The 27,347-nt window shown below is 56.9% G+C and overlaps 1 protein-coding gene across 9 annotated transcripts; it reads left to right on the top strand.

Moving 5' to 3' along the window:
* Positions 1-119: 119 nt before the first annotated feature.
* On the top strand, positions 120-26,766 carry TCF7 (transcription factor 7). Of its 9 annotated transcripts, none has more exons than XM_058677522.1 (12): positions 122-562; positions 657-723; positions 1,123-1,256; positions 17,651-17,762; positions 18,578-18,668; positions 20,310-20,402; positions 21,828-21,947; positions 22,279-22,456; positions 22,545-22,652; positions 23,021-23,069; positions 24,065-24,137; positions 25,201-26,766. In XM_058677522.1, exons 1-12 carry the CDS (start codon positions 314-316, stop codon positions 25,496-25,498), a joined length of 1,572 nt encoding a protein of 523 aa, XP_058533505.1. In that variant the 5' UTR covers positions 122-313; the 3' UTR covers positions 25,499-26,766. The 9 variants fall into 9 exon arrangements, with proteins under 9 accessions (XP_058533511.1, XP_058533505.1, XP_058533507.1 ...); XM_058677523.1 differs by having other exon boundaries at positions 125-562; positions 22,294-22,456; XM_058677528.1 differs by lacking the exon at positions 24,065-24,137 and having other exon boundaries at positions 120-562; positions 25,178-25,343.
* Positions 26,767-27,347: the final 581 nt, after the last annotated feature.

The raw sequence follows: 27,347 nt of genomic DNA, 5'->3' as shown, positions 1-27,347 counted from the left end.
CCCCGCGGCTCCCGGGAGCGGGGCCGGCAGGACGGCAAGGCCCCTCCCCGGCAGGCCCCGCCCCGGCGCCCGCCCCGCCCCCGGCGCTGGCCCGGCGGCGCCTTTGATGTGCGGACCCGCCAGCTCCCGGGCCGACCGCGCAGCCCCGCGCCCTCGGCCCGCCGCCCGCAGCCCGCCCAGGCGGAGGCAGAAGCCCGCGCGCTCAGCCCGCCGCGTCCCGGGCTCGCAGGTCCAGAGCGGGGGCTCGCCGTCTCTCACACCACCACCACCGCACCCCGGCCGGCTCCGCACCCCGCGCCCCTCGGAGCGCACCATGCCGCAGCTGGACGCGGGCAGCGGCGGCACGGGCAGCGGCGCGGGCGGCGGCGACGACCTCGGCGCTCCCGACGAGCTGTTGGCCTTCCAGGACGAGGGCGAGGAGCAGGACAAGAGCCGCGACAGCGCCGCGGGCCCCGAGCGCGACCTGGCCGAGCTGAAGTCGTCGCTCGTGAATGAGTCCGAGGGCGCGGGGGGTCCGGGGCCCGGCGCCGGGGCGCGCGGCGAGGCCGACGCGGCAGCCGAGGTGAGCACCGTCCGCGTTGCCGCCCTCGGGGTGTCGTCTCCCCGTCCTTCGGGCGTCCGGCCCCTCACGTTCCCCCTCTGTGCTCTCTTTACAGGCGCTCGGGCGCGAGCACGCTCCACAGAGCCTGTTCGCGGACAAACTTACCGAGTCCCTGGAAGACGGTGAGTGTCTCGGGCTGGCTGCGCACTCCCAGGCCGGGCCGGTGGAAGCGGAGCCCGCGGCTGGAGGGGGCTGGGGTGGGGGCGGGGAGCGCCCCGTTGGAGGGGGCGGTGGGGCGGGGGCGGGCTTCCCGGGCGCCGCGGGCTCGAGTCACTTCCGGTGCCCTGACCTTTATAGGAGTAAACAGACCCCAGCCGCAGCCTCTCCCCTCCTGCCCAGGTGACCTGCTGCAGCCCCGTCTCGAGGGGCGAGCGTGGGGTGGGGGAGCCACGCAGCAAGCTGGGCACGCAGTGGACCCCCTTTCCCGCAAGGCCTGTTGCTTCCTTCAAGCCCCCCTGGTGATTGTGGTGTCCTGGACCGTGGGTGGGGTTGGGGGTTCTGAGCAGCTGTGACTTTTCCAGGCCTGAAGGCCCCGGAGTGCTCTGGCGGCACCATGTACAAGGAGAGCGTCTACTCTGCCTTCAACCTGCTCATGCACTACCCGGCCACCCCGGGGGCCGGGCAGCACCCGCAGCCGCAGCCGCAACCTGCGCTGGTAAGTGACCGCAGCAGCCAGTGTGCGTGCCTGCTCCTGCCTTGCCCACTTCGGTAGGAGAACGACCTGTGCCTGGCATGAGTGCTGGACTTGGTCCCTTGACCATACCCTCGGGGTGCTGCAGGAGCAGGCACAGATCCTGTCCCTGAGGTGGAGGGGGCCACCTTTGCAGAGCACCTGTGAGCAGAAGCTCCTGAGTTCTGGCCTTTGCTGTTGGCTTTCTCCCTGAGGCTGGGAACAACGCCCCAGTCACCACGCAGGAGGAACGTGCTGCCCTGGGCCATGTCCTTACCGGTCCAGTGATCCCGACAGACAGACGGCACAGTGTGGGAAGTGGGCCTCTGAGCCGAGTCAGAGAAGGCTTGCTGGGGCTGTTGGGATGGGACTGGCCGAAGGAGTTTGTGAATGAAGGCTGCTGTGGAAGAGTGTGGTGACGGTCACCGGCCTTGCCCTTGTGTCCCTGGAGGTGTGTGTGGGGAGTGAGGGGTATGAGAAACTTTCACTGAGGTCCTTGGCCCTAACATACGTCCCAGGTGGAGTGCAGGCTGTCCTCAGCTGGTGCATGTTTGGAGGTGACGGTTCCAGGAGCTGTGTGCTGGGAGTGGCTCCTGTGTGGTGGGAGGGTGAGCAGTGTGGCTCTGAGAGCGTTTGCTGCCCTCGACAGTGGAAGGTGAGGCAGCAGGTGCAGGTTTCTCCCTCGGATTCCAGGGTGAGGAGCTGGGGCCAGCTGGCCCTGAGTGTCCTGGCTGGGTGCTGTGTGCTCTGGGCTGAGGGAGGGCATTTCAGTCAACCTGGGTGCAGTCCTCATGAGGTGTGGTGGACATCATCTCCCACTGCCAGCAGGGCTGTCCCAGGGCCTGGGATCGCCATGGTAGCTCCTGGCTGGACATCAGGCACTGGTGTTCCTGGCCTGGGGCCATCCAGCCAGCTGGGCAGGTGGGAGCCATTTGGTGTCCCGTGGTTGACATGAACGGACGGAGGAGGTGGAGTTAGGGGCCACAGCGCTGCTTGCCTGGCCAGGCTTGGTTAGTTTAACCTCAGGGTCTTTTTCTCTCAAGCCATGGCAGACATTTTGCCGTGCAGCCAGTTAGGATCCGTACCCACACCCACCCCCTGTTGCCCTGTGACCAGAGAAGAACAGGCTCTGGCCCTAACCTTCTGAGACCTGTGCTCAGCAGCTGCCCTGGGGGTTGGGGACCAGCTGATGCAGGGGTGACACCAGCCGAGGAAGATGGGTGTGAACCTCGGAGGCTGGAGACCCTGAAGTAACCCTGGTGGTTGCTAACAGCAAGCAGGGGGGCATGCATTGCAGGAATGATACGTTTGGCCAAGCAGAGCATGTGGAGCCTGTGCCCAGGGAATGGGCTCCTCACCCTCTGCCCAGCCTGTGGGTCGGGAGTAGGCAGGTTCCTCTCGGCAGATCAGGTCCTGTCTTGGAGGGGAGGCCAACACACTACCTGGCCCCTTACCCTTCTGGGGGTATCCACATGGGCCACAGAACTGCCTGGGGTGGACCTCCCACATGAGGCTCTCCTGCTCCTCAGTGGATGGGCCACACCATGGAGACCTCTCTACAGGCAAGCTCAGACCTTGCCAGAAGCAGCGGGCTGAGTGCCCAGTGTTCGGCCAATTGTCGCGGGGCAGGGAGATGGGTTTCTGAAAAGCTGACTGCTTTTTGGCATTTGCTTCTGAAACAAGTGTTCTAAGGGGAAAGTGGGTCAGAGCTCATTCACAACTGGTATTGGTCAGCTGCGTGTGGAAGGCCAGCAGGTGCCATCATGTGTCATGTTGGCTCTGCCCTGTGACCTGCGGACAGGGTGTTGCGTGGGCAGCAGAGTAAGTAGGGTCTCACTCCCTAGGCACGCACAGGCTGTTGGAAGCCTGAGCCCATTGGTCTGCTTGTTAGGCAGTGGTCCCCGCCAGCACCTTCTCTGGTGCTGCATGCAGGCTGTGGCCCAAGACCACTCAACCACTTGGCTGGTCTCATGACAAATGTAAGGATCCCCAAAGTGGACATGTGCTGGCCAGGGCTGTGCAAAGAGGGCTCAAGGAGCAGGCCTTGATAGGTACAGGACTGCTTGTAGGGGCAACAGGTGCATTCTGGAATGAGGTGGTGCTGGCGGCAGCTGCGCACCCTTTCTAACATGCCTCAAACCTCCAGATTGAGCATCGAGACATAGCAGCCCATGTGGCTCAGGTTGTGAGGGAGCCCTTGACAGTGCAGTGGGTACTCAGCCCCCTGCTCCCGGCATGGTTCTAGCCTGCCTATGTGGAGGTCTTCAGCGGGGCAGCCCCAGGGGCACACTGCTCAGTGAAGAGGCCACAGGGGCTCCTGCAGGGTCATGGGGCCAGGTTTTTCACCCCCCGCTCCCTACGGTCTTTGTGGTGCCGGGCAGGCTTGGATCTCATGAAGAAATCACTGTAAACCCCACTCTCGGGCCCGGAACCGGGAGCCTTGGAAAGAGGAGGTGACACACACCAACCTGTGGGGGCCACTGCGTAGGGCAGACGAGGGCACCTGGTTGATCACCAGCCTGAAGGTGGGGACACCCATTAGGAGGGAGTGTGGCACCCCAACAAGCAAGAACCAGTGGCATCCAGCTGGGTGCGGGAGACGGACAGATCAGCCAAAGCCTATTTCAGCTAGGGGAGGACTATTGCTGAAGGTGCTGCTGGCCTGGAGGGGGAAGAGTTGGTGGCCACAGCAGCAGCACCCTGGAGCCTCACTGGCTGGCTCTGGGCTGCCCTCCATGTCCATCCTGCATGTCTGCCTCCATGCCCACCCATGGGGCCGCCATGGCTTCTCCAGGGTCCCTCTGCTCCACCCTCAGCTCTACCTTAGCCCACATCCATGAAGTCCCATTGGTCACCTGACTCAGTCTGCAGTGACTCCCCATTGCTCTTAAAGCAAAGTCCAGACCCCTCAGTGCAGCTGGGGTGCTTGGGGGAATGGTTGCCCTGCTCTGTGACCCACTGGCCATGTTTAAACCAAGGACAGCCTGTGTAAATCAGTGTGAACCCTGGAGGCTTCATCTGCTCGCTGGCGTAGCATGGCACCCCTCCCCCCACATACACCAGATGTGGAGAGAGGAGTGAACAGTGAGCAATGCCAGGAAAGTGCCAGGGAGAGGCCAGTGTGGTGTGCTGCAGGTGGGAGCAGCTCTTCCCTGCTCCTCACTGTCTTGTCTCCCCACGCACACCCCCCTTGGGGACCTTGTGTCTGCTTTGTGGCAGGGAACCTAGGGCCTAGAACTTACGTGTCTGTGCCCTTAGGCTGCCCTGCCTTACCCTGCAAAGACTCCCAGACCCCGATTAACTGGAGAGTCCATTCCAGAAGTCCCTGGTGTGAGTTTTGGGAGTTGATGCACTTGTGTAAGAACAAAGGGGGAGACGGTCTTGCACTCTTGTACTCCTGTACTTGCGCTCACACATGCTCCCACCTCGTCCCTCACCGTGTTGGCAAACGCGTCCCTGAGGTGGGGGTGCAGCTCCGAGCCCCTCACAGGGCAGCTGCTCCTCCTAATCAGTGGGCATGCGGACCTGGTGCATGTCACTCACCACTCACCAGCCAGAGTGACAGTCCCCAGACCCCAAGAGTTGTGGCATTTTGCTTCCTGGTGGCCCCCTCACCATGGGTTCCAAGCCCTGGTCTTTGCTTGGCTTATGTGGAGTTTGCCGTGTTTCTTTCCCACCTTGGACACCCATGACGTCAGCCCCTCCTTTCCACTCCCCACAAGACCCTCTGCTTTGAGGGTGGCTCCCACACCAGCACCCGCCTTTGAGGCCCATCCTGTAGACCCTTGTTAGAGCTGGGCTTCCTGCTCCACCTGCAGGTCAGGGCAGTCCACCCACTCCTCTGGGAGGGCCAGGGAAAGGGGACACCATAAGGTACCCCAGTTGGTGACTGGAACCTGGCATTCCACCCCAGCTTCTCCAGGCTCCCAGCCAGCAGGCGGGGATGTGCATGGCGGCTCTGCCCACTTCAGTTGTTCAGGGATGGGACATGAGGGGCTGAAGGTGGGTAGGTGAGGATGGTCCCCCTCTCCTTGTAAGGGGGGGGCTGCGAGTGGCTGGTTTATATTCATGCAGAGCTCGGGTGGGGTCGGTCCTCAGGCCATGCAGCCACACCCCCTCACACCTTGTGGTGGATGCTTCCTGCCGCTGTGTATAAGCCCCACACCGCTGGAGGAAACAGGTGCTGTAGCAGCTCATGGCCCTGACCCCTCTCCTGCATAACAGCCTGTGTGGGATTCTCAGGAACTTCTGGCGGGGAAGAGGGGTGGAGGGAGTGCTGGGAGGCAAAGCACTTAGTCCAAGTACAATGCCCTAGCCACTCCCTGCTGTTCCAGCCCTGGGCCAGCTCCCCCGGGTAGTACCACTAGGCACCTCCAACCCTTGGTCCAACAGGGGACGGGAGGAGAGGATGCTGTAGTCCGCACAGTGCTGGGGAGGGCCAGGGACTCCTGCTGGGGCTCCTATTGGCCCCTGGTTCTTGGGTGCAGGGTGGGTGGGGGTGCAGGACCGGCCAGTGAGGGCCACTGGAGAGGCTTCCTAGGACAGGGACCTATGCACAGGGGGTGGGAAAGGGCTGTAAGTGGACACAGAGTACTTACAGAAGGCTGAAGTTTATTCCCAGCCACTGAAAGAGCAGCCTGAAACCAGGGTCTGTGAGCAGTGTTGGGAGGCTGGGGAGGGGCCAAGGGCCCCGTGTATGACATTGGTGCCCCGGCTTTGCTGGTCCTGGATATAGTGTGTTGGCCTTGTAGACAGGCAAAGTGATGCAACCCTACAGATGGTTTGAGGTAGACACTGGGAGGGGCAGCAAGGGAAGGGCAGACCAGGGAGAACAAGTGTGCTGGCCTGGGGAGGCAGGGGACACTCAGGCAAGTGTCCCTCTGCAGGACCTGTGGCCCTCTGCCCGTTCCAGGGCCTTGGCAGTCTGCTAGCTAAGGGGTCGATGACTTGGTGGTTCTGCAGGTTCGGCGGCCCCAGGGAGGGTCTCTCAGAGCCCAGGTTAGCTCTAAGCATTTGCCGCCTCATCTCAGAGACCCATCAACGCTTGGGGTTGGGACCTGGGAAACAGCCTCCCTCTCATAAAAAGGTGTGGTCCGCATCCACCTCAGCATGCAGGCAGTCTGTGGCCAGGCCACACCGTGTAGAGGGCGTGGCCCTTACTGGCTGGGGACCCTGGCCAGGGGGCAGCACTGGGGGTGGTGTGACTGGCCCACTCCTCCGGCTGGGAGGCTGCCCTTGCAACCCACCCGTCCCACCCACAGAGACTGCCGGGGCTGTGCCAGCTTAGTGGCATGCTCTGCAGTCAGTGGCTCTGGCTTCCCAGCCAGAACTCCCTGGAGATCAGAGGGACAGGCGCTGCCAAGTCAGCTTCCTCCTAAACGCCCCCAACCCCCACCCCATGGAACAGCCAGCTCCCAGCTGTCTCTCCAAGGGCTGGGAGTTGCCCGCCTCCCACGCTGTGTGCTTCTCAGTGCCGTGTGTGCAGCAGAGGCCGCGGGGACAAATGGGCAGGAAGTGGCCCCAGGGAGCAGTGCTTGTGGGCTTTGGGGGCTGGCACGCGGTGAGGGCTGCTCTGGCACCACTGGGTGCCACTGGTGACAAAGTCACTCCCTCTTAGGAGACAATTTGCTCAGGGGGCTGTGATGTGGAAGCCCTCTTCCCCATCTCTCCTTGCCTGCCTGTGTGACTCCAACAAACCTGCTAGCTTCTCTGAGACTCAGTTCCCCTGCCTGGGGTGGCCAAGGGAGCCTGCCTCCTCTGCAGCCAAGAAGGGGTGTGGAGACAGTGGGGACAAATGGGAGTGGAAGGGGGCTGCTGACGACCTCTGACCTGGCCCTGGTGGCAGACGGCCAGTCCCCCAGGCTGCTGCGTCGCCGTCTGCGTTGCGTTACCACGCTTTGTCAGCTCCACAGCATTTGCCACATGAAAGCCTAGCTCCTAAAAATAGCCGCTCCCAGGGGACGCTGCAGTGGCAGGGCTCAGCTGACCTCAGCACGCACACCCACCGTCAAGCCACCTCCCTCTGCAGGGAGCCCCAACTGGCAGGGCCACTACTACCCACCCTGCTCGAGTGGGCAGCCACTGCCTGGGGCCACTTTATCTGGGCACATATCTTCTCCAGCTGGTGCTGATGAGGGCTTCAGATCTTGCGGCCTGCCCAGGGCAGAGTGAATGGGGCTGGCGGGGCTTTGGGGAGGAGGCTCCTTAGGGCCTGGCCTGGCTGTAGGAAGCCAGGGACCCTTTCACAGATGAGGACACTGAGGTGGGGCTGGCCACCCTTGGGTAGTAGATGGGAGAGCCGAGGGGCAGGGCAGCCCTCGGCCTGTGAGCTGCCAGGGTTGACTCTCTGCCCTACTCTCTGTGGGTTCCCTCTCCGTATCGTCTCTGACCAACTGCAAACCGCTCTTTTCCCTAAAAATAAACACACTTATGGGATTGGGGGAAGCTTTGTAGCTATCAAAGGAAATAATAGGGTGTTTAAGAAAATTACATTGCGTTTTAAATAACCAGCATGAAAGTCATTAAGTTTGAAGTTTCATTCAAATCAGATGGCTCTGTGGCTGGCTTGGTGGCCAGGCAGGCGGAGGCTGGGTGGGCCCTCTGGGACTGTGCAGGCGGCCTGCCGAGAGCCTCAGGACAGCCCAGGGCGGTGGGAGCCAGGGCCTGGGTGGGGCTGGCCGCGGAGTGTGTGCCTGCTGCAGCAGTCACCTCGGGCTGGCTGGCTGGCTCTGAAGCAGTGTGCGGCCTGGAAGGCGGTCCCAGTTGATGGAGTGTTAGGACAGATGATACGGGGAGGGAGAACCAAGGCCACAAAGGCTGGCAGCCATATTGGTGCAGGAACCTCAGGGATGGCAGGTTGGACCTGCAAGGACTGCAAAGGACCTGTGGGGACGCTGGGCCATACCTGTCCCACCTGGACTGTAAGAGCCCAGCAACTGACCCAGCACACAGTAGGCACTCAGTAAATGACTAGTGGAAGAGTAACGGAGATAATAGCTCTTGAGTGGGGGCTCCCCACGTGCCAGGTCTGTGCCAAGAGAAAGGCAAAGTTACAGAGAGACAAAGATCTTCCATCTGCTGGTTCACTTCTCGAGTGGCTACAATGGTTGGAGCTGAGCCAATCTGAAGCCAGGATCTTCCTCTGGGTCTCCTGTATGGGTGCAGGGGTCCAAGGACTGGCCATCCTCCACTACTTTCCCAGGCCATAAGCAGGGAACTGGATCAGAAGCAACTGGAATAGGAACTGATGCCCATTATGGGATGCTGGCACTTCACTCAAAAGCTTAGGTTGTTATGCCATAGCGCTGATTATCAGTATCTTTATTTTATTAATATTTATTTAAAAGAGATTTCCCATTAATGGGTTCACTCACCAAAGGCCTGCCACAGCTGGAGCTGGACCAGGTTGAAGCCAGAGCTGGAAGCTTAGGTCTCCCACGTGGGTAGTGGTGTCTTCTGCTGCTGCCCAGGCTGCAGCTGGGAGCTAGACCGAGGTAGGACTCCAGGGTATGGCACACAGGCGTCTCTGGTGGCAGCTTGATTCCCCCATGCCACAACAACTGCCTCAGTGTGCCAGGGGCTTTTACTTGCAGAATTCAGGTCTTTCCATGGGTATTTTGCTACCCCAAATTTGCAGATGGGGCAGTGGAGGCTGAGGTTAAGAATGCCAGTACCTGGGCCCGGCGCAGTAGCCTAGTGGCTAAAATCCTTGCCTTGAATGTGTCGGGATCCCATATGGGTGCCAGTTTGTATCTGAGCTGCTCCACTTCTCATCTAACTCCCTGCTTGTGGCCTGGGAGAGCAGTCAAGGACAGCCCAAATCCTTGGGACATTCCCAGAAGATGCTCCTGGCTTCTTATCAGCTCAGCTCAGCTCTATTCTGGCTGTTATGGGCACTTGGGAAGTGAATCAGTGAATGGAAGACCTTTGTCTCTCCTCCCTCTGACTTTCCAATAAAAATAAATCTTAAGGGGGAAAAAAAAAAGAATGCCTGTTGCTGCATAGTCAGGTCTCCTGGGCCCCATTGGGTCTGGCATGCACAGGGATGGGGTGTGCAAGCTAGAAGACTGAGGCTAGTCCCCTCGTCTGCAGGCTGGGAGCTGGATGGTCTGCATCCCCCTGGCCCCAAGGAGGGACATTCTTGCTGCTTCTCCTGCAGGTGACCTCCTCACTCTAGAAGGGTCTGAGCCCCAGGGCCAGGGCTGCGCTGCTGGGAGGCAGGCAGCAGGCAGGCTGGCAGAAGGAAGGAGAGTTGGTATTGTGTGAGCAGGAGGCACCCAGGGCGGAACCAGCTTCTGTGCGGGACAGGAGGAGAGTCAGGAATGGTCCACACGTGGCAACCTCCCTCCTTGTTCAGCCCTATTGGACTTTTCGGAGCCAAGAGCCCTCTTTGGAGTTCCAGGGTTCACTGGCATGGTTTCCCCTGGGTCACAGGGAATGACCTACACAAAGGGCGTCCCAAGGCACAGCTGCTGCCCATGGGACAGCGGCTGCCACAGCCACACTGGGGGTTTTGGTTTTAAATTCGTCGATCAATTGATCTGAAAGGCAAAGAAAGCATCAGAGAGGGGGAGAGACAAAGACCTTGCATCTCCTGGTTCACTCTGCAAATGGCTTCAACAGCCAGGACTGAGCCGGGGTAAAGGCAGGGCCAGGAACTCCATTCTGGTCTCCTACATGAGTGGCAGAGATGCAAATATCTGAGCCATTCCCCACTGCCTTCCCAGGCACATGAGCAGGAAACTGGATGGGAAACGGAGCACTCGGGACTCAAGGCAGTGGTGACTAAACAGCTTCGCCACAGCACTGGCTCCTCAATGGCCATTTTCAGGGTGGTTTCTTCTAACCTCTGCCTCCTGTCCCCCTCACTGGTGGCTGCAAGATAACTGGGAGCCCCGGGATTTGGCTCGAGAGCAGTCAGGCAGCAGGCCAGAGGAAGCCAAGAGTCAGTATCCGTGACCTGGCATAGAGCTGGCTTTCCTGACAAGTCTTTGTTTGAGGACTTGCTTGCTTTTTTCCTCTTTCCCCCTCTTATTTTGCCCTGAAGTATAAGAGAATATTACAATACCAGGGGTCCAGCATGGTAGCCTAGTGGCTAAAGTCCTTGCCTTGCAGCGCACCGGGATCCCATATGGGCGCTGGTTTTTGTCCTGGTGGCCCCACTTCCCCTCCAGCTCCCTGCTTGTGGCCTGGGAAAGCTGTCAAGGACAGCCCAAAGCTTTGAGACCCTGCATCCAGGTGGGAGACTTGTTCCTGGCTTCAGATCAGCTCAGCTCCAGCCGTTATGGCCACTTGGAGAGTAAATCAATGGACAGGAGATCTTTCTGTCTCTCCTCTTTCTGTATATCTGACTTTCCAATAAAAATAAATCTTTTAAAAAAAGAGAAAAAGAGTATTACCAGTCTCTTGTTCTTCCTCACAAGGTGTAGGAACACTTGTGCTTCCAAAGCACTGCCTGCAAATTTGAACCCAGGTCTCACTGTGTTCCCAGCCCTTCCCACGATGCCACCTAGCCCGAGGCAACACGTGTTAAGTCTTTGTCCTGCCCTTCCCCTCTGTGTCTGTGAGAGCTGTCTAGTGTGGTTTTGTGTGAGGCTCCTGGCTTACCCTCCTGAGGGGCCCCAGGGTCCCAGTGTCACCACAGCGGCTAGGGAGGAGCGCTGTCCAGGTGGGGCCAGGAGCCCCCATCAGCTCCTCTGCTGCTTGTCTGTCTCCCCGTTGAATAGACTGAAGCCAGCACCCCAAGGGCCTGCACTGGTGGTAGCTGGCATCAGACCCCAGTGACTCTCCGACCATGGCCTCAGGACAGAACTGTCCCCTGCTGCTGATACAGGCACTCAGGAGACCCTTGGCTGTCTTCGCTGTTATGCCACCCTCAGGCCAGTGCTGGCTAGCAGCCCGCTCAGCTCCACCCCTGGCCTCAGACGCTTGTCCTTCTAGACCAGCCTGGGGAAAGCCACCCTGCAGTTGCCCCCTCCCTCTCACACAGGAGTGTGGGCAGAGCACAGGCCAGGTCCGAGGGAGGAAGCCTGGATTTCTTTTAGTCATTTGCAATCGAGAGCCAAAATCACCAAGGCAAGTACAGGACCTCTTCGAAAACTTCCTGAAAATCTCGTTATGAAAAACCTGTTAACTTTGAATGCACCTCAGCTCACCTTTGATTGTTTTCACAAGAGCTTTCTGAAGTCTCCTCCTGGGACTGGGCACGGCCACACTGGTTTCCAGCAAGGCTACTGGGCAGGTGTTGGCAGCAGATGTGTGGCCAGGAGGCCTGTGGCTGCAGGGTGACAGGCCAGACGCATGCCTGGATCTGCACTGCTTGCTCAGGGACCTCAGGTAGCCACTGAACCCTCGCCTATCACTTTCCTTGGCCACAAAATCTCATGCACAGCACACGGCGGCTGGGCAGTGTGGTATATCATTGGGCGGGCTCTGCAGAGCAGGAGAGCTGCTTTCTGCATGTCTTCCACCACCACCCCACCCACACCCAGCCTCACCTCCCAGTTCCTACTGCCAGAACCAGGCCAGGTCCCGAGGCCACGGTTGGGCAGCGTCACAAAGGGGCTGAGTGGAGAGATGCCCAGCTGCAGGCTGCACAGTCCCAAGTGTGTCAGCAGTGTCAACTCGCAGCTCAGCTGCAGTTGTTCCCGGAAGCATGTATTTTCCTCTGAAAACATCCTGTCCTGAGGGGCGTTCACTTCAAAGAGGAGGAAGGAAAATACAAGTAAACGAATGCCTCACAGAAACCACTGGAGGCCATGGCCCAGGCCACTCAGCTCTGTGGGGCCCTTCTAGCTCTGAGGGTGCTTCGGGGTCAGGCTGGGCCCCAAGCAGGCCTGTGGTTTGCCAAGGCTGTATATAGGGGCTCCAGCCCTCAGCTCTGCTGTGACAGATAGCATGTTATCTGATGTCAAAGCCAGGCGCTGCTGCACTGGCCATGCATACCTGGCAGGGCTCTGGCAATCGTGGTAACAGCCTGTGTCCGCAGGCAGGGCTGAAGTCTCCTGGTCGGAGAAGGTGTGGGCCCAGGCAGCCCCCAGCCCATCGGTTCAGTGGCCATGGTGCCAAGGCTCTGTGCCCTGCAGTTTTGTCTGGCACGGGGCACCCAGCATGCTGTGAGTGGGGAATTTAAGGACCATCCTCTGGAGAGCACTGTGTCCTGGGCAGCAGGCCCCAGAGTGGGGTCTCCTCCAGTGTTGGCCCTCCCGGAGCTCTCGGCAGAGATGGTGTCTGCACATGAGCCTTCTTTGTGAGCAGCTCACTGTCGGGGACCTGAGCCTTGGGGAACATACCACACACCAGTTGGCCTTGGCAAGTCTGCATCCATGGTGCTGTGTGCAGAGGCCTGGAGTCATGAGAGGACTCTAGGAGCTGACGAAGGCCAGAGTGGCTGCTCAGGACCTAGGCCTGAAACAAACCTGAGTTGGACAAGCCTGGCTTCTGGCAGTGCAGAAAAATAAAGGAGAACTGGAAGGGTCCTTCCTTGTGAGCAGGGCCACCGTCAGTGTTGTACAGGGGAGCTCGGCCTACCCCATGCTTCCCACACTGGAACCTCTCTCTAGGGAGCCTAAAGGGGCTGTGTACAGAGTACAGCATGCAGGAAGAGGAGGTGGAGACCAGGGTTCTCAGGCACCATGCAGGCGATCCCTTGACCCACCTCACTGTATGCTCAGCTCCAGTCAGGAAGCTTGTCCCTGGCACAGCCATGCTACTGAGACCTTAGCTCACACTGGGACCCTCTGCTTCCAGCCCCTTGTTGCTGAGACCCAACTCTGAGGACTCAGACAAGGCAATGGGCAACTTTGGTGCCACGGGGTCAGCGCCACAGCCTGGGCAGGACAAAGAAAGGTTCCAGGAAGAGGTCTCACAGAGGGACAGGGATTGGCATGTGGGAATTGTTTTTGGGTAGTAGGAACAGCAGGTGGCATGGAATAAGGAAGAGGGGAAGCCAAGGACATGGGCTGGCTGGCATTGCCCATAAAGGGTCCGGTGCTGACCTGTGTGAGTGGAGGTGGCCCTGGCTCTTCATATGTGGCATGGAAATAACGATCGTGTCTGGCTCAAGCAGATGGTCCTGTGAGGCATCGGGATCTCTGGGCACTTGGCAAACAGCACACTAGCCACAGCAGTAGCTGACTTGCTGTCTATAGTCAGTCTCTGCTCCAGATGGGGTGTGAGGGACCCCAAGTTATAGCCCCGTGGCAGGGAATGAGTGGGGAAAGGTGTTTGCGCTGAGAGTTGGCACCTCAGCAGCGGAAGAGACTGGCGTTGGCCTGGATGTGGCCATGAGCAGGGGAGACCTGCCTGGGACTGTGGGGGCATGTCCAACTGTCACCATCAAGTAGGCGGCTGTGGCTGAACCCTCGGACATTTCTAGGGTGAGGGGAGCACTGGCCAGGCTGGAGAAGGCAGAGTCTTGAGCCTAAGAGAGGGGCATCCCCCCGACACCTGCTCCCTACCATTCTGTCCACAGTAACCTCAGGGCCTTGGCAGAGTTTTCAGAGACTCCCAGCAGGCTGGCCCTGGGCCTCAGGTTCCCTCTCTGTTAGTGGGGACAGTGTCTGAGCTGACCTGTCTAGCCAATGCTTTAGCTGCTCTCCTTGCCCAACGAATGATGGGAGCTCACCCTGAGGGGCGGCAGCCAGGCCCTGCAGATCCCACGCTGGGGATCATCTCCAGCCACAGGGAGGCTTTTTCGGTCCTTCAGGCTTCTGGCCACAGGAAACAGCAGAGTGCTGTGGGGCTTGAGCAGTTGGAGGTTTTTAGAGTCAACCGTCACAAGCGAGGGCTTTCTCCCCTGGCAGGGAAAGGGCCCTGGGTGCTCTCACAGCCTCCACGTAGACCGCTGCGATCTGCAGGGAAAATGCCGCCTGTGTTTATTTTTCACCTGCGACTGCAGGAAGTGGGGGTGGACTTGGCAGGGCGGGGACAGGAGACAGGAGACGTCAGAGCCAAGGAGACCTACCTCAGGAGACCCCCTTCTCTCCTCCCACCTGGCCCCAGCTGCTGACCCAGGGTGGGGCCTTCTAGTCACAAACAAAAATGTGGCACACAAGCAGTGCAGGAGCACCAAGTCTTGGCCTTGGGTGCCACAAGCCCCAAGTAGGGTAAGGCAGTGAGGTCCAGGGCATCCTAGCGCAGGAGTCTGGACAGCTGACTCGCCACGTGCTGCTGCCCTCTGCCATGCTTTGTGCACTTACTGCCTGCCCAACCCTGGAACTCTGCTCTCAGACCTGAAAGCCATGAGATGGTGCCATTGGTGCTTCCTTCCATTGGGGGCTGGGCACAGGCACCATCAGGTGAAAGAGGGTGGGAACATGCCAGGCCCCAGGGAACCTCACCCAGCAGCCTGGGCAGCCTGGACCTGGAACAGCCTTGTGCCAAGGCCCTGGAGTGGGGCATTCTTCTGGCTCAGGAGGGAGGGGCCCTCTGCCAGATGGTTCTACCCCACCATCAAAAACAGAAGATTGGGCTGACAAGTGACACTAAGAGGCAGCTTACATGAATGTGGGAAGGATTGGCCAGGCCCTCAGTGCCCTCCCGAGCCTAGGCCCTCCAGCTGCCTGTGGGGTTTCTGCCCCACCCTGCCCACCAGCACTCTCCTGTGGTTTGGCTGTAGCCTCCTGTTTAATGAAGCTTTGCACTAGTTTCCCAGGGAAGGCTGGTAGTAGACAGGAGGGGCCCATGCCTACCAGGCAACTCCCACCCCTCGGTGAAGACAGCAGATCAACAGCTGACGGCTGTCCCTGAGGGTTCCTGGACCCGCCTGCACTGTGCTGTGACCTGGCGAGGCTTGGGGCAGCCAAGGGGGGTCAGTGCTGGCCGTTGTTCAGGTGGGAGGACTCTCTAGGACTTCTGGTCGATATTGGCCCTCCCTAGGAAGGGCTGGTTCACTGAGAAACCCGCTGTGGAGCCCCCCTGTGCCCTGCAGCAGATTCTGGGTAGTGTCTTCCTACAGCTGGCACGTTGGACCAGGCTTCCAGGGGCTTGGAGTTGCCCCCCTTGGCCAGCTACACCTAATTTGTTCTCAGAGAGGGAAAGCCAGAACCAAGAGTGAATGGCAGGAGCTCAGGCTGGACTCCAAAAGCCCTGGTTCTTATGATGGCTGCTTGTTCCACCTGCTGGTCTGCAGCTCGAGGCATCTGTGCCCTTAGGGGGAATGTCTGCTAGGGTCCAGTGTTTGCGACGAGTGGACCCTGAGGCTGTCTGCCTGCTCTCGGCTGGCATGAGGCCTGGTCAGGGCTGATGCCATCTGGCTAACAATGTCCTGGGAACCTGTCTGGTAAGTAGGCCCCTAGGGGTTTTGAAGCTGGCAGGATTGAAAGTTTCATCCCCACTTTGCAAGGGGAGAAACTTCAGGCCCGGGAAAGGGATTGGGACGGCTCGGCACCCCATGTGCACAGGTCAATGGGCCTCCAGCTTCATGTCACGGCATGCTGAGGATGCAGTCCTTGGAGTGAGTGCAGAAGGCTGCTGGAGGCCAAGATGGCAAGGACAAGTAGAAGGGACAGAGCTAAGGATGGAGCCAGGCCTGTTTCCAGAGTGCTACAAGTCCCAGGGCCAGACACAGTGAGGTCTCCGGCACCTTCACACCTTCAAAGCTGAACAGAAAGGACCCGACTCACATGGCTGCTGGGTGGAAGGTGGCTGAGGACACAAGGAAGGAGGCTGCCACAGTCATCCAGAGGAAAAGACATGGCGCTTGATTAGGCGCACAATGGGGAGGGAGGAAGCTCTGGTTGGGTTGTAGGTCTGTTTTGAAGGAATTGCTGGCAAGTAGGATGTAGGATGAGAGAAACCAGAGTCTAGGAGGAGTCCATGATTTCCAGTCTGAGTAACTGTAATGCCAGCACTGCCAGTAAGAGCGGGACAGGGAGGAGCATCTGGTCAGGACACCTAGAGTGATGTCCTGATTTGGACCTGCTACGTGTAGGGAACATCTTGTAAATAGGCATCTGGAAAGTGGAGCTCCTAGAAGTGGAGACTGGAAGTGGAAACATGGAATTGTCAGGTAAAAATGTTCAAAACTAGTCTGGACGGGAGAGAGAGACTGGAAACCAGAAACAGGGCCACTGAGGACAGACAGGTGTGTGTAGGATTCTGGAATCCCAGCCCAGAACCCGTTCCAAGCAGGAGACATTTGACACCCAGTAGCTGGGTAAAATGAAGGCTGTGTGCTGACCTTGGGGTCTAGATTGTGGCAGCCACTGGGGACCAGCTGGCATGGGGCAGCACACCAGCTGGGCTGGAGAGAAAATGAGCGAAGAACTGGAGGCAGCAAGAGGCCAGGTCTGTTGGGTTTCTGTAAAGGGAATGACATGACGTGTTACTGATGGGCAGGCTTGCAGAGATCTCGGTCCAGTGCCTGGCATGTGGTAGGTGCCACATGTGTCCATATAGCCTCTCCCCTTCCAAGCGTCTGTCAGAACACTAACTCCTGTCTGAGCATGGGTGAATCTCACCTCGTTCTGTTATGCAAGGATATTCCTGGTGCAGATAGTTGGGTCTGGGCCTGGGCCTGACCGGTGGCAGTGGCAGCACCATCCCCAAGACCTGAGAGAAAGAGTGCAGCTTAGAGGCCACAACAGGCATGTGGGATAAGATGGCCAGCCTGGGCTGCTGTTGGTCCTACAAGGGGTGGGAGCCTGTGCCCACCTGTGGGCCCTCTGCCCTGGCTACGGTGGAGCTTATCCTTACCCTGCACTGCCCAGGAACCTGTGGCAGGCTCCCTTACCTGGGTCACTCAGGCCTTCCACAGACCTGGAAATGAAGGGTTCAGGAACTCCTTCATTACCAGGATGGGAAACAGGAGCTGTGAGGCTGTCTGGCTACGATGATCAACAAGGTGTGGAGGAGGCCAGGGGAAGCCAAGTCCTGAGTTATAGATGGTATCTGGCCTGTGTAGAGCTGGGTGCTGGCCCTGGCAATGACTCCCTGTGTCCAGGTCATGTTGGCTACCCCCTTCCCAGCGTGCTGACTGAGTCATCTCAGGACAGCCACACAGCTAGTGTGAAAAGTAAGGGTGCTGCAGTGCTCAAGAGACAGGAAGTATGGGGGTGGGGGACCCTTCCCTGTGTGTCAACAACCCAACACGGGCCTAAAGCAACTAGGGTGGCCCTGAGACAAGCCCCTGGAGCTTAGAGAAGCTGCTGGAGCTGGGTCTGGGTGGCCCAGAAGGATCCCTGTACAAGCAGGTGCACATTGCAGAACTGAGGGCCCAGAGACACAGGGAGACTGTCTAACAGATATGTGAGTGCCTGGGCAGCTTGGGGCCCATGGTCCTTGGCAGCTCCCTAGGGTTCTGCCTGTATGCACAGCTACCACCCCGAGACTCCTTCCCTCCAGACTCCCACGTTCACCCTCCCCTTCTCACTTTTCAGCACAACAAAGCCAATCAGCCCCCTCATGGTGTCCCCCAGCTGTCTCCTCTCTACGAACATTTCAGCAGCCCGCACCCCACGTCTGCACCTGCAGACATCAGCCAGAAGCAAGGTATGGGTCTGGGATGGGGAGGGGCCCAGTGAAACTAGAGTAGAGCTGGCATGTAGAGCTGGCTTACAACCAGGCAGTTGCGACCATCCTATAACAGGAGAACCTGGGCTGTGCAAACCTAGGGTCCCAAGAGAATGCTGTTAAGACAAGACTCCAGGGCTGGAGGACACCAGATGGTGGGGGAAGGTGATACCAGGCCAAAATACGAAGGCTTCAGGTTGAGCTAGAAGCCTAATTGGATCACTGGACAGTCATAGTAGCAGGGTGGAAGCAGGCATCTACGCTGCTGATGGCAGTAAACCAGAGTCCCTCCCTCCACAGGGAGAAAGTGGACCGTGGTTGTCATGGCTGATTCATCGCAGCCTCAGGCCGTCATTCTGAAATCCACCATTGCCAGCTGTGGGAAGCATGCTGACTCAACTTGGGGGGTTGGGTGGTGCCTTATTGTCCAGGCCAGGCACCTGAGAGGGGTCTGCCTCTACTCAGAAATCCAGGCTGCAACCCCCACAACTCCCACACCCCCCCCAAAAAAAAAAACAAGATCCCAATTATATACTAGCAGTAGACCAGGGAGTATCAAGGCCAGGCCTCTCCCTCCTGAGTGACTCCAACTCTGCCTCCTGGACAAGCAGCGTCCTAATCCCCCAACTCCTCTGTTCTCAGTTTTCTATCAGAGGGCCGCTGTGACACCAGCCAAGTCCTGGATAAACCTCTGGCTTAAGGGGCTAGCATCTCTGTGGCAGCCAGCGGGTACAGTCACTGCCGACAGGCCCCCATAGAACAAACTAACTGCTCACCTGCTCTCACAACCACAGGAGTTCCCAGGCCTCTGCAGACCCCTGACCTCTCTGGCTTCTACTCGCTGACCTCGGGTAGCATGGGACAGCTCCCACATACTGTGAGCTGGTAAGTGTGGGTGTGGCGGGGAAGGGACACCACAGCTGGGGGGGACCTGTATTTAGTCTTCCATTTTGCCCTTCCCCTTTGTGTCCAGTGCAGATGCTGAGGCTGGCCAACAGTTAGGTCACCAGCCTGCCTGTGCACCGGGATCTCTGCAGCCCTTGTAGGTGCTCCACGGGTAGCTAACCAGTCCCATCCCAGTGCTATTGCATCTGAACTCTTCCTCAGTGTCTGAAAGCCTTGGCCTGCTTGTAACCCCTGGTCAGAACTCTGGGCTGCCATGGGACTTCCAGAGCCATGTGCATGTGAGAAAGGGTGGGTATGAGAGGGAGGGGCCTGCACAGGCCACTGCTTACATGGCCTCAGTGCCTTCCTTGGCTGAACTGCTTTGGGGTCAGTGTACTTTATATTTTTTCTTTTCAAAGATATATTTTGGAGGGAGGGGAAAGGAGAGATCTTCCATCCATTGCTTTTACCCCAAATGGCTATAATGCCCTGCCGAAGCAAAGAGTTTAAAACTCTCCATCTGGGTCTCCCATATGGGAGCCAGGGTCCCAAACACTCAGGCCATCACCAGTCTTCCCAGGTTTGTTAGCAGGGAACTGCGTCAGAAGCAGAGTTAACAGAAATGGGAATCAACACTGATATGGGTTGCTGGTACCTCAACACAGGCTCTGGGGCAGTGTCCCTTCTTGGTTGTGTGGTATTGGTAAGCCTGCCGAGAGGGTCTCCTAAGGCTGGACCTGGGAAGGTTGCTTGGTCAGCAGCCCAAACTGTGCGGAAGCCTGTCCTCAGTAGGAGTTAGGCTTTGACCAGGAACTTGGCCCTTAGGTCATCAATGACACTGACCTGGACTAAGGCAGTCAGTCACCTAAGAGCAGGAAAGCTTGGTTTCCCGGGAAGGGGAGGCCCACCAAGAGCCTGACCTGGAGCACTGGGACCCTCACCCCTGTTCAATCCATACTTCTGGATTCTCTTTTGAACTCCCAAGTGGGTCCAAGTGGGCAACAAGGGCTCAGGGCCCAGACAGAGAGGTGGCCAGGTCAGTCTCTTCAAAGCATCCCTTAGACCAAAGCCCCAGACACCAACGGACTTGAAGCTACAGCTGATGACTCAAGGTTCCACAGAGGGGCTTCTGGCTCAGGGAGGGAAGCCAGGGGTTCTGGGTACTGGAGCACTGCCAAAACCAACAGTTTCTCACCCTGGCCTTAGAGCATAGTCTGTCCAGTGGGCAACCCAGGCAAGCAGCTCCATAATGGAGTTAGTTTGGTTAGCTGTGGCTTTGATACGGGAATTGCAGCTCAAGTTCACCTGGCTTAAAGAAATACTCTAGTTAATTGACAGCTGAAGGACCAAGAGTTGAAGTATGCATGCGTACACCTAGAGCATCAGCACTGTACCATCCAGGAAATGACACAGACTGGAGAGAAAAAGGGTCTGCTAAGCTGGATCCCAGGAGACAGCTGCCCTTTCCATCCCTAAGCACCAGCACAAGGTGCCCCCTGGTGGCGGTTGCTTAGAATACTGGAGAAGGCCCGACAGAGGTGCATGTACCTAGGACTGTGGGTCAGGTAGAGCAAGGTGGGAAGTCCTTCCCCAGGTCTTGCCAGGAGCCAGGCTGCTAACAGCTGTCTCTCCCAACCACAGGCCCAGCCCTCCTCTCTACCCCCTGTCCCCTTCCTGCGGATATAGGCAGCACTTCCCTGCCCCCACTGCAGCCCCTGGCGCCCCCTACCCCAGGTGAGTCCCCTCTTGCAGCCAGGCTCCTGCTTCTGTTGCCCAGGCTTCATTGCCCACACAAGGCTGATTCGACGTCAGTGCTTGCCCTGTGTTAGCTGTTTGTCCACCTGTCCGTCTGTCCTGCAGCCCTGCATCTGAGAGCAAAGCTAACAGGCGTATCAGAGGCTTTCACCCAGTCTGTCCTGGCTGCGGACACCCGCCACCCTCTGGCCTTAAGAGCTGCTCCCTGCTCAGGATCTCCCATGTGTATGTGTGCAAGTGGTATCACTGGGGCAGAGCGTTCCTCCCCCAAATACCCAGAAGGTGAAGAGAGATGTGTGAGTGCAGGCTTTACACTTAGCCCTCAATGATAGACCTGGTGCCAGGCATACAGCCCCAGGGAACCTGGTAGCCATTTCGATCCCTGCTGGAACTCCCACAGAGTATGACCACAGTCCCAGCAGATATAGGGGAACCCACAAAGACTCCAGTGCAGTCTGAAGGATTGGGGAGCACCACTGCCGGAGGGAGGAGAGAGAGGAGACAGCTGCTGTAGGGCTAGCTCGGAGTGGGAGGAGATGGGGCTAGAAATGACAGTAGGGTATGCTTTTGTGGGAAGGGAATTTCAGGATTTTTTTATATATATATATAAATATATTTGAAAACCACAGGAAATGAGAGAGATCTCCTTTATCTGCTGGTTCACTTTACAAATGGCCACCATAACCACGGCTGGGCCAGGCCAAAGCCAGAAGCTTCTTCCAGGCCTTCCCTGTGGCTGGCAGGAGCCTAAGCACTTGAGCTCTTTACCACTGCTTTCCCAGGCCATTGATAGGAGCTGGACAGGAAGTACACCAACTAGGACATGAATCAGGGCCCACAGAAGATGCTGGTGTTGCAGACAGTTTTATGCACTAAGCCACAACACTAGTCCCTTCTTAAGCCATTTTAAAGTCACCCTGGAGAAGGCAGCACCATGACACAGATTAAGCCTCTGCCCACAGTGCCAGCATTCCATATGGGCACTGGTTTTCGTCCCAGCTGTTCCACTTTCAGCTCAACTGCTTGCTAATATGCCTGAGGAAGTAACAGGATGGTCCAAATCCCTGGGACCACACACTCACGTGAACAACATAGAAGCAGCTCTAGGCTTCTGGCGTTGGACTGGCCTGGCTCTAGCCACGTGGGAAGTAAACCAGCAGATGGAAGATCTGTCTTCTCTGTAAACCTGCCTTTCAAAAAAAAAATCTTTAACTACATGGAAAGACATAATAATGTACATTTTTGCAGTGTCTGCAATGTGTTGGTTGGGAGAATGCCACTGCGTGTGTGTGTGGGGGGGTGTCTCTGCTCTCCTGTGTCTGTGTACTGTACAGTGGCCACTGTGTGTATCCAGGGTTGGGCCTGAATCTCCTGGCTCAAGGCTAATTCTCCTCCTGCTTGCAGGTTCTCCCATCCGTCCCTGATGCTGGGCTCTGGTGTACCTGGCCATCCAGCAGCCATCCCCCACCCTGCCATCATGCCTCCCTCAGGCAAGCAGGAGCTGCAGCCCTATGACCGCAGCCTGTGAGTGCAAATACAGGCCATGGGGGAGGGGCAGGGAAGTGGGCTGAAAGTGAGCAGTTCCTTCTGTCAGCTGGGGTACACCTGCTTCCCCCTAGGCCCAAGGCTTTGTGGAGGGACTCTTTGCAAGCCCACCTGTGGCTCTGGCTAATGATGGTTATTGAGGGCTCAGCAGCAGGGTGGGGTGGGGTCGGTAAGATGGGAAATTCTTATATGCACTTTTGCCCCTTGGCTGTAGTATGCCTGTAAGGAACAGTTGTTGGCTTAGCCATGTGGGGGCTGGTAAAACGATACTGTTTACTGGATCCACATTAGAAGAGGATGATGACGTCAGGCGTGTGTCCCCCAGGAAGACCCAGGGTGAATCCAAGGTAGAGAAGGAAACCAAGAAGCCAACCATCAAGAAGCCCCTGAATGCGTTTATGTTGTACATGAAGGAGATGAGAGCGAAGGTCATCGCAGAGTGCACACTGAAGGAGAGTGCTGCCATCAACCAGATCCTGGGCCGCAGGGTGAGGCTGCGGGCAGGTGGGTTGGCAGGGATGGCGGGGCAGTGTGCTGACTCCCTGACTCGTGCCATCTGTTGCCTTCCTGTTGCAGTGGCACGCGCTGTCGCGGGAAGAGCAGGCCAAGTACTATGAGCTGGCCCGCAAAGAAAGGCAGCTACACATGCAGTTATACCCCGGCTGGTCGGCGAGGGACAACTATGTGAGTGGCCAACAACACAGCAAGGGTGGGCAGGGGAACTTGCAAGGCACTCGGCCACAGGCCTCCTGTTGCTAACTCAGGAGAGGCCAGGCTGGGGAACTGCTCCTAGAGGCAAGCTTACATCCTGTTCTGCACTCACACTGGGACTGTCACCCAGTGGTAATCTGGGCCATGCTGACAGGGCCAAAGAGCTACTGGAGAGCAGATGGGGGAGCCCCTGAGAGTACATCCAAAAGCATAATAGCTACATTAAGAAGCACCAGGGCTCTACATGCCTAGAACCTAGCAGCAGTCAGGCTGGACAGCTGGCTGGAGATCGAGCAGCCACAGCCACTCACATCTGAGCACCTTCCCTTTGTTCTTGGCAGGGGAAGAAGAAGAGGCGGTCGAGGGAAAAGCACCAAGAATCCACCACAGGTGAGGCCTGGCCCCAGCAGCAGCAGAGGCGCCTCTTCATATCCCCATTTTAAGAGCAGTTCTGCTCTGACCCCATGGGAAGAGGCAGAGTAGTTGGAGACCAAGACCCTCTAGAAGCAAGCCTCAAACATCTCAGTTCAAATTCCCATGGCAGGAACAGCCATATTAAGTGCTAGAGAAGATTTGAAGGAGCTGATTCATGTAGCAGGTGGTGTGTTCCCTGCCGGAGAAGCTACAGAGGAAATAACTGCTTAGCCAAAACCTGGCTGCAATTGGGGACACGCTGCCCAGACAAGAGACTGGACCAGACCTCAGGCCCAGGGCCATTACTCTGTGCAGCCTGCTGGCTAGTGCCTGCCAGTTTTCATGGCTGTGTAAAGTGCTCTGTGTAGAGGACCCAGGGAGCCTGTACTTCACCTGCCTCCCAGGGTAAAGTCTCTGCTAATTTGGAGTACACACAGGACTCTGTCAGCTGTGTCACCCCACTCAGGGAAGCTGGAGGCTTGTACTACCACAGGGCAAGGCGAGGCCTAGGCCCTTTCCCCCCCCTTCAGAAGTGCACAGAATAAACTTAAGCTTTCGCTTTTTCCTTTGAGGAAATGTGGGACCAGCCAGTTGAACTTTGGCAAGAATGAACCAAAACTGGGTAAAATGAGCAAGAAATTGTGCAGCAGGGGTGGATAACACAGCTAAAGAGGCTCCAGAAGCCAGAGAGGAACCAGCCTGTGAGGAAACCCCCTTCCCCAACACTCCATCCCCTATTCCTCTCCCTGCCTCTGCTGTCCAGCTGGGCACCCATCTTTCCTAATGCCTTGCTCTGAGCCCTAGGGCTCCCACGAGGGCTGGCACTCCCAGAGTGCCAGTCTGCCTATGGGGGCTGTGGGATATCTGTGATTGGCTAACACTGATGTTACCTCTTCTTTCTGGGCCCTGCTCTGCCCTGCTGCCTGCACGCCCTCTGCCCTGCTCTGCCCCTCTGGCATGGCTGTGAGCAGACCCTGGCTCGCCTAAGAAATGCCGTGCTCGCTTTGGCCTCCACCAGCAGACGGATTGGTGTGGTCCTTGCAGGTGGGTTTCTCCCCACCGTCATTCTCCCTTTGCTTCAAGCTGCCTCCCTATGTGTGTCTGCTGAGCCTTCTCTCCTCCAGCCCTGCCATGCCCACATCAGGGCACCTGGCACCTCCCATCAGAGTGAGCATGCACACAACTGGTGGAAGGAAGGGAAGGAAAGGCAGGTACAACAAAGGGGCTATGGTGCCAGCCAAGTCCTTACCTGTCTCTCCCACCACACTGAGGGCTTGAGTCTCTGACCCTTGGCACTTCATAAATCTGTCTTGATACCATGTACCTACTGAGACCAGAAGGCTGCGGAGAGTCCGGGAGAGTAGTAGCATCCCAAGCTGTCTCAGCCAGCAGGACCTGTGCCACCAAGCCTATACATCCCACCACTTAATAGTAACAGTTGTGGGAGTTTAAAAGGTTTACTTTCCACATTCAAATTGGCTCATTCAGGGCCAGGCAGTACTGTGGCTAAAGTTACACTGGCCCCAAGAACACTTACCTACCTAGGCTTTTAGTATGCCTCATCACATTCCCTGTCCAGGGGCCAAATGGGATTCAAGGTGTGTGCACAGGCAGATGCCAACTTTGGGACAGCCCTGTCCTTAGACGGCACCCTTCCCCATCCATTCCATGCTACTTGGGGGGGAGGGGGGAGAACCTGTGGCCACAGAACTCTGCAACAGCAGTAGCAAGAAACAAATTTCTTCTGCTAGCCCAGCTCTGAAGACTGGAATTATTTGTTGAAGCAGCCATAGGCACTGCAGCCCCTTCCCTTTGTGTGCATCTGAGCCACACACACAGAGGCAGCGAAAGCCCAAAGGCCCAGACTAGGAGAGGCTCCCTAGAAGGCTCAGGCCTGGCTGCAAAGGGTCCTTGTGCAACCTTGTGGCTGTTGTGGGAACTGCACCTATCATCCTAAGTCTGGGCCAAGTCCAACAGTTCCAGACTGAAGACCCAAGTCACGGGGAAAGGAAGCAGCAGGGCCTGCTTAAGGACAGCATTTTTTGGTTGTGGTGTATGACTATGAATTCACCCTCTGTTTACAGATAACTCTCTTCACTATTCCTAGGAGGAAAAAGAAATGCATTCGGTACTTACCCGGAGAAGGCCGCTGCCCCAGCCCCGTTCCTTCCGATGACAGTGCTCTAGGCTGCCCTGTGTCCCCAGCTCCCCAGGACTCACCATCATACCTTCTGCTGTCACGCTTCCCCACAGAACTGCTTGTTAGACCTGCAGAGCCATCACCTACATCCCCAGGCATCTCTACTGCTTGCAGCCTCCCAGCTCCCAGCCCCCCACAGGCCTCCCGCAGCACCCTGCAGAATACACAGGCACAGCAACAGGAATCTCAGAGACAGGCAGCCTAACCTTGCACAGGGACCCACCCAAGAGGAAGCGACATGGCTCAGTCACATGGAGCACAACCAGAGTCATAGGGTCCCATACCTGAAGATTTCAGAAGCTGGTCAACTTTCACCTGAACCCAGGCCCAATCTTAACTGCACCAAATGGTGGCATTCCTATTCTGTATTAATGCCATCTCATGAAGGGCATGCCTTGTGCCTGTGCCAGCCACATGCCTACTGCCTCCCCCTGCTTTTCTGCTGTAGGTCGTAGATGGGCTGGGCTGAGCACAGCTATGTCCTCGACCCCCGCCACACCCTCTCCAATCCCAGACACTTCATGGACCAAGAAGGAGCTGGTTCATCAAATGGCATGTGAGCAGTGCCACAACTGTAAAGCTCATGACAACACTTCTCTCGTAAGGAAATGGAAAAGCTGTTTACAGAAGAACCAGCTGCAACTGGTGAGCTGGGCCAGAGGAAACCTCCTTATTGTGTCCTCAGGAACTTATAAGAAGGGATGAAATGGTTACAATTAGGCCTGTAACCTCCCAACAGAAAAGCCTGACACTGCCCCAACAAGCTAATGTAGCTGGTGTGGGCATCTGGCAGGAGTTCAAATTACTTGGAAATGTCTCCTAAGAAACTTGCCATTCTGAGCAGCTCTGATGCCCAAGGCCCCAAGCCTGTCACTAGCAGCTCGAAGACATGGCTCAAATCTGGTGTGTAAAGCTCATTTAAAATCATCTTTGTCACAGTAACATTTTTAGCTCATTGCAATCAGATGAGCCAGCTCTTGGGCAGCTGTGAGGGGCAAATCAAAAGCTCCTGCTAGCCAGAGCCTGTCTTCTGGCATGCAGCCAGCCTCACTTTCCCTGTGGGGTTACAGGAGGAGGACCACTGCAACCAAAGCAAGAGCCCAGAAAACCCCTAGTGATAAAAAATGGGTTTTCACTATGGCTTTCTTTAACCCACTTTTGAGCCAAGCTTCAACCCTGAGCCTTAAAAAACACGTTTTTTTTTTAAATTTAACTTGTTTGTTGCCACCTCCTCACTGTACATAGCCTGAATCCAAAGAAAGGGGGCTGTCTGTATTCACATACATCCCTCAGGAAAAGCCTTGAGTTCTTCAGCTACTGGTTTCTCAGAATCCAGAGAGAACATACTCCCTAGTATAGTGCTGCGAAGTCTTGAGGAAAAGGACCACTGTAATGTCCAAAATATTTTTGTACTGTTAATGCATCATCAGAAAGACTTTTTTAATGTGAGAATAAAGATAACTTTTTACTGGGTTTGTTTTTTAAAGCCTGACCCTGACAAATAAGCTGTTTAATATCAAGAATATAATGCTCTCCCTTTTCCACAGCCAAAAATCTTCATCCCCTCCTCACCTCCTCTAAAGGGGTCCGGGCCCTGCACCCTAGATCAGAGCCAGGCTCTCAAGGCCCCAGCCTTCTGACTCCACAACGCAGACCCATCTCTCCACTCTCATGTGGGTTTCAATGAACTGGAAACTCCCAACCTGAAACAGGTATACACAACCATGGGGCTGCATTCTCAGAGAAAAGACTCTACAAGTACATGTGTCCCCAGGAAAGCAAGCAAACAGGAGTCTTCCATAAGCTGCTATAACCATCATTTACTCAAGGATAGTTTAATAGCTCCCATTCCTCCCCTAACATTCTAAGACCTGTGTAGTCCAAGCGTAAGCTTCCAACCTGTTAAGTAAACTGCTGATCTTGAGATCTATTAGGAATGTAAGTGGCACCATAAGGTCACCTCAGGTCAGTTTGACAGGAGATGGCCAGTGGGCCACCATCACTGCAATTTTCATTTCATTTAGAGTCAGTATCTTGGATTTTGTTTACAAGCA

The sequence above is a fragment of the Ochotona princeps genome, chromosome 19, assembly GCF_030435755.1.
Source record: "Ochotona princeps isolate mOchPri1 chromosome 19, mOchPri1.hap1, whole genome shotgun sequence".
Lineage (NCBI taxonomy): Eukaryota > Metazoa > Chordata > Mammalia > Lagomorpha > Ochotonidae > Ochotona > Ochotona princeps.
Note: the sequence above shows the minus strand (reverse complement) of the source record. Positions and strands in the feature narration are given on the sequence as shown.

What these genes read in the sequence shown, in the direction of transcription:
- TCF7 (XM_058677522.1), top strand. Translation starts at nt 314, where the DNA reads ATGCCGCAGCTGGACGCGGGCAGCGGCGGCACGGGCAGCGGCGCGGGC. An exon ending in CCTGGCGCCCCCTACCCCAG is followed by an intron (nt 20,403 to 21,827) that starts GTGAGTCCCCTC and finishes TCCTGCTTGCAG; the next exon opens with GTTCTCCCATCCGTCCCTGA. An exon ending in GGTCGGCGAGGGACAACTAT is followed by an intron (nt 22,653 to 23,020) that starts GTGAGTGGCCAA and finishes TGTTCTTGGCAG; the next exon opens with GGGAAGAAGAAGAGGCGGTC.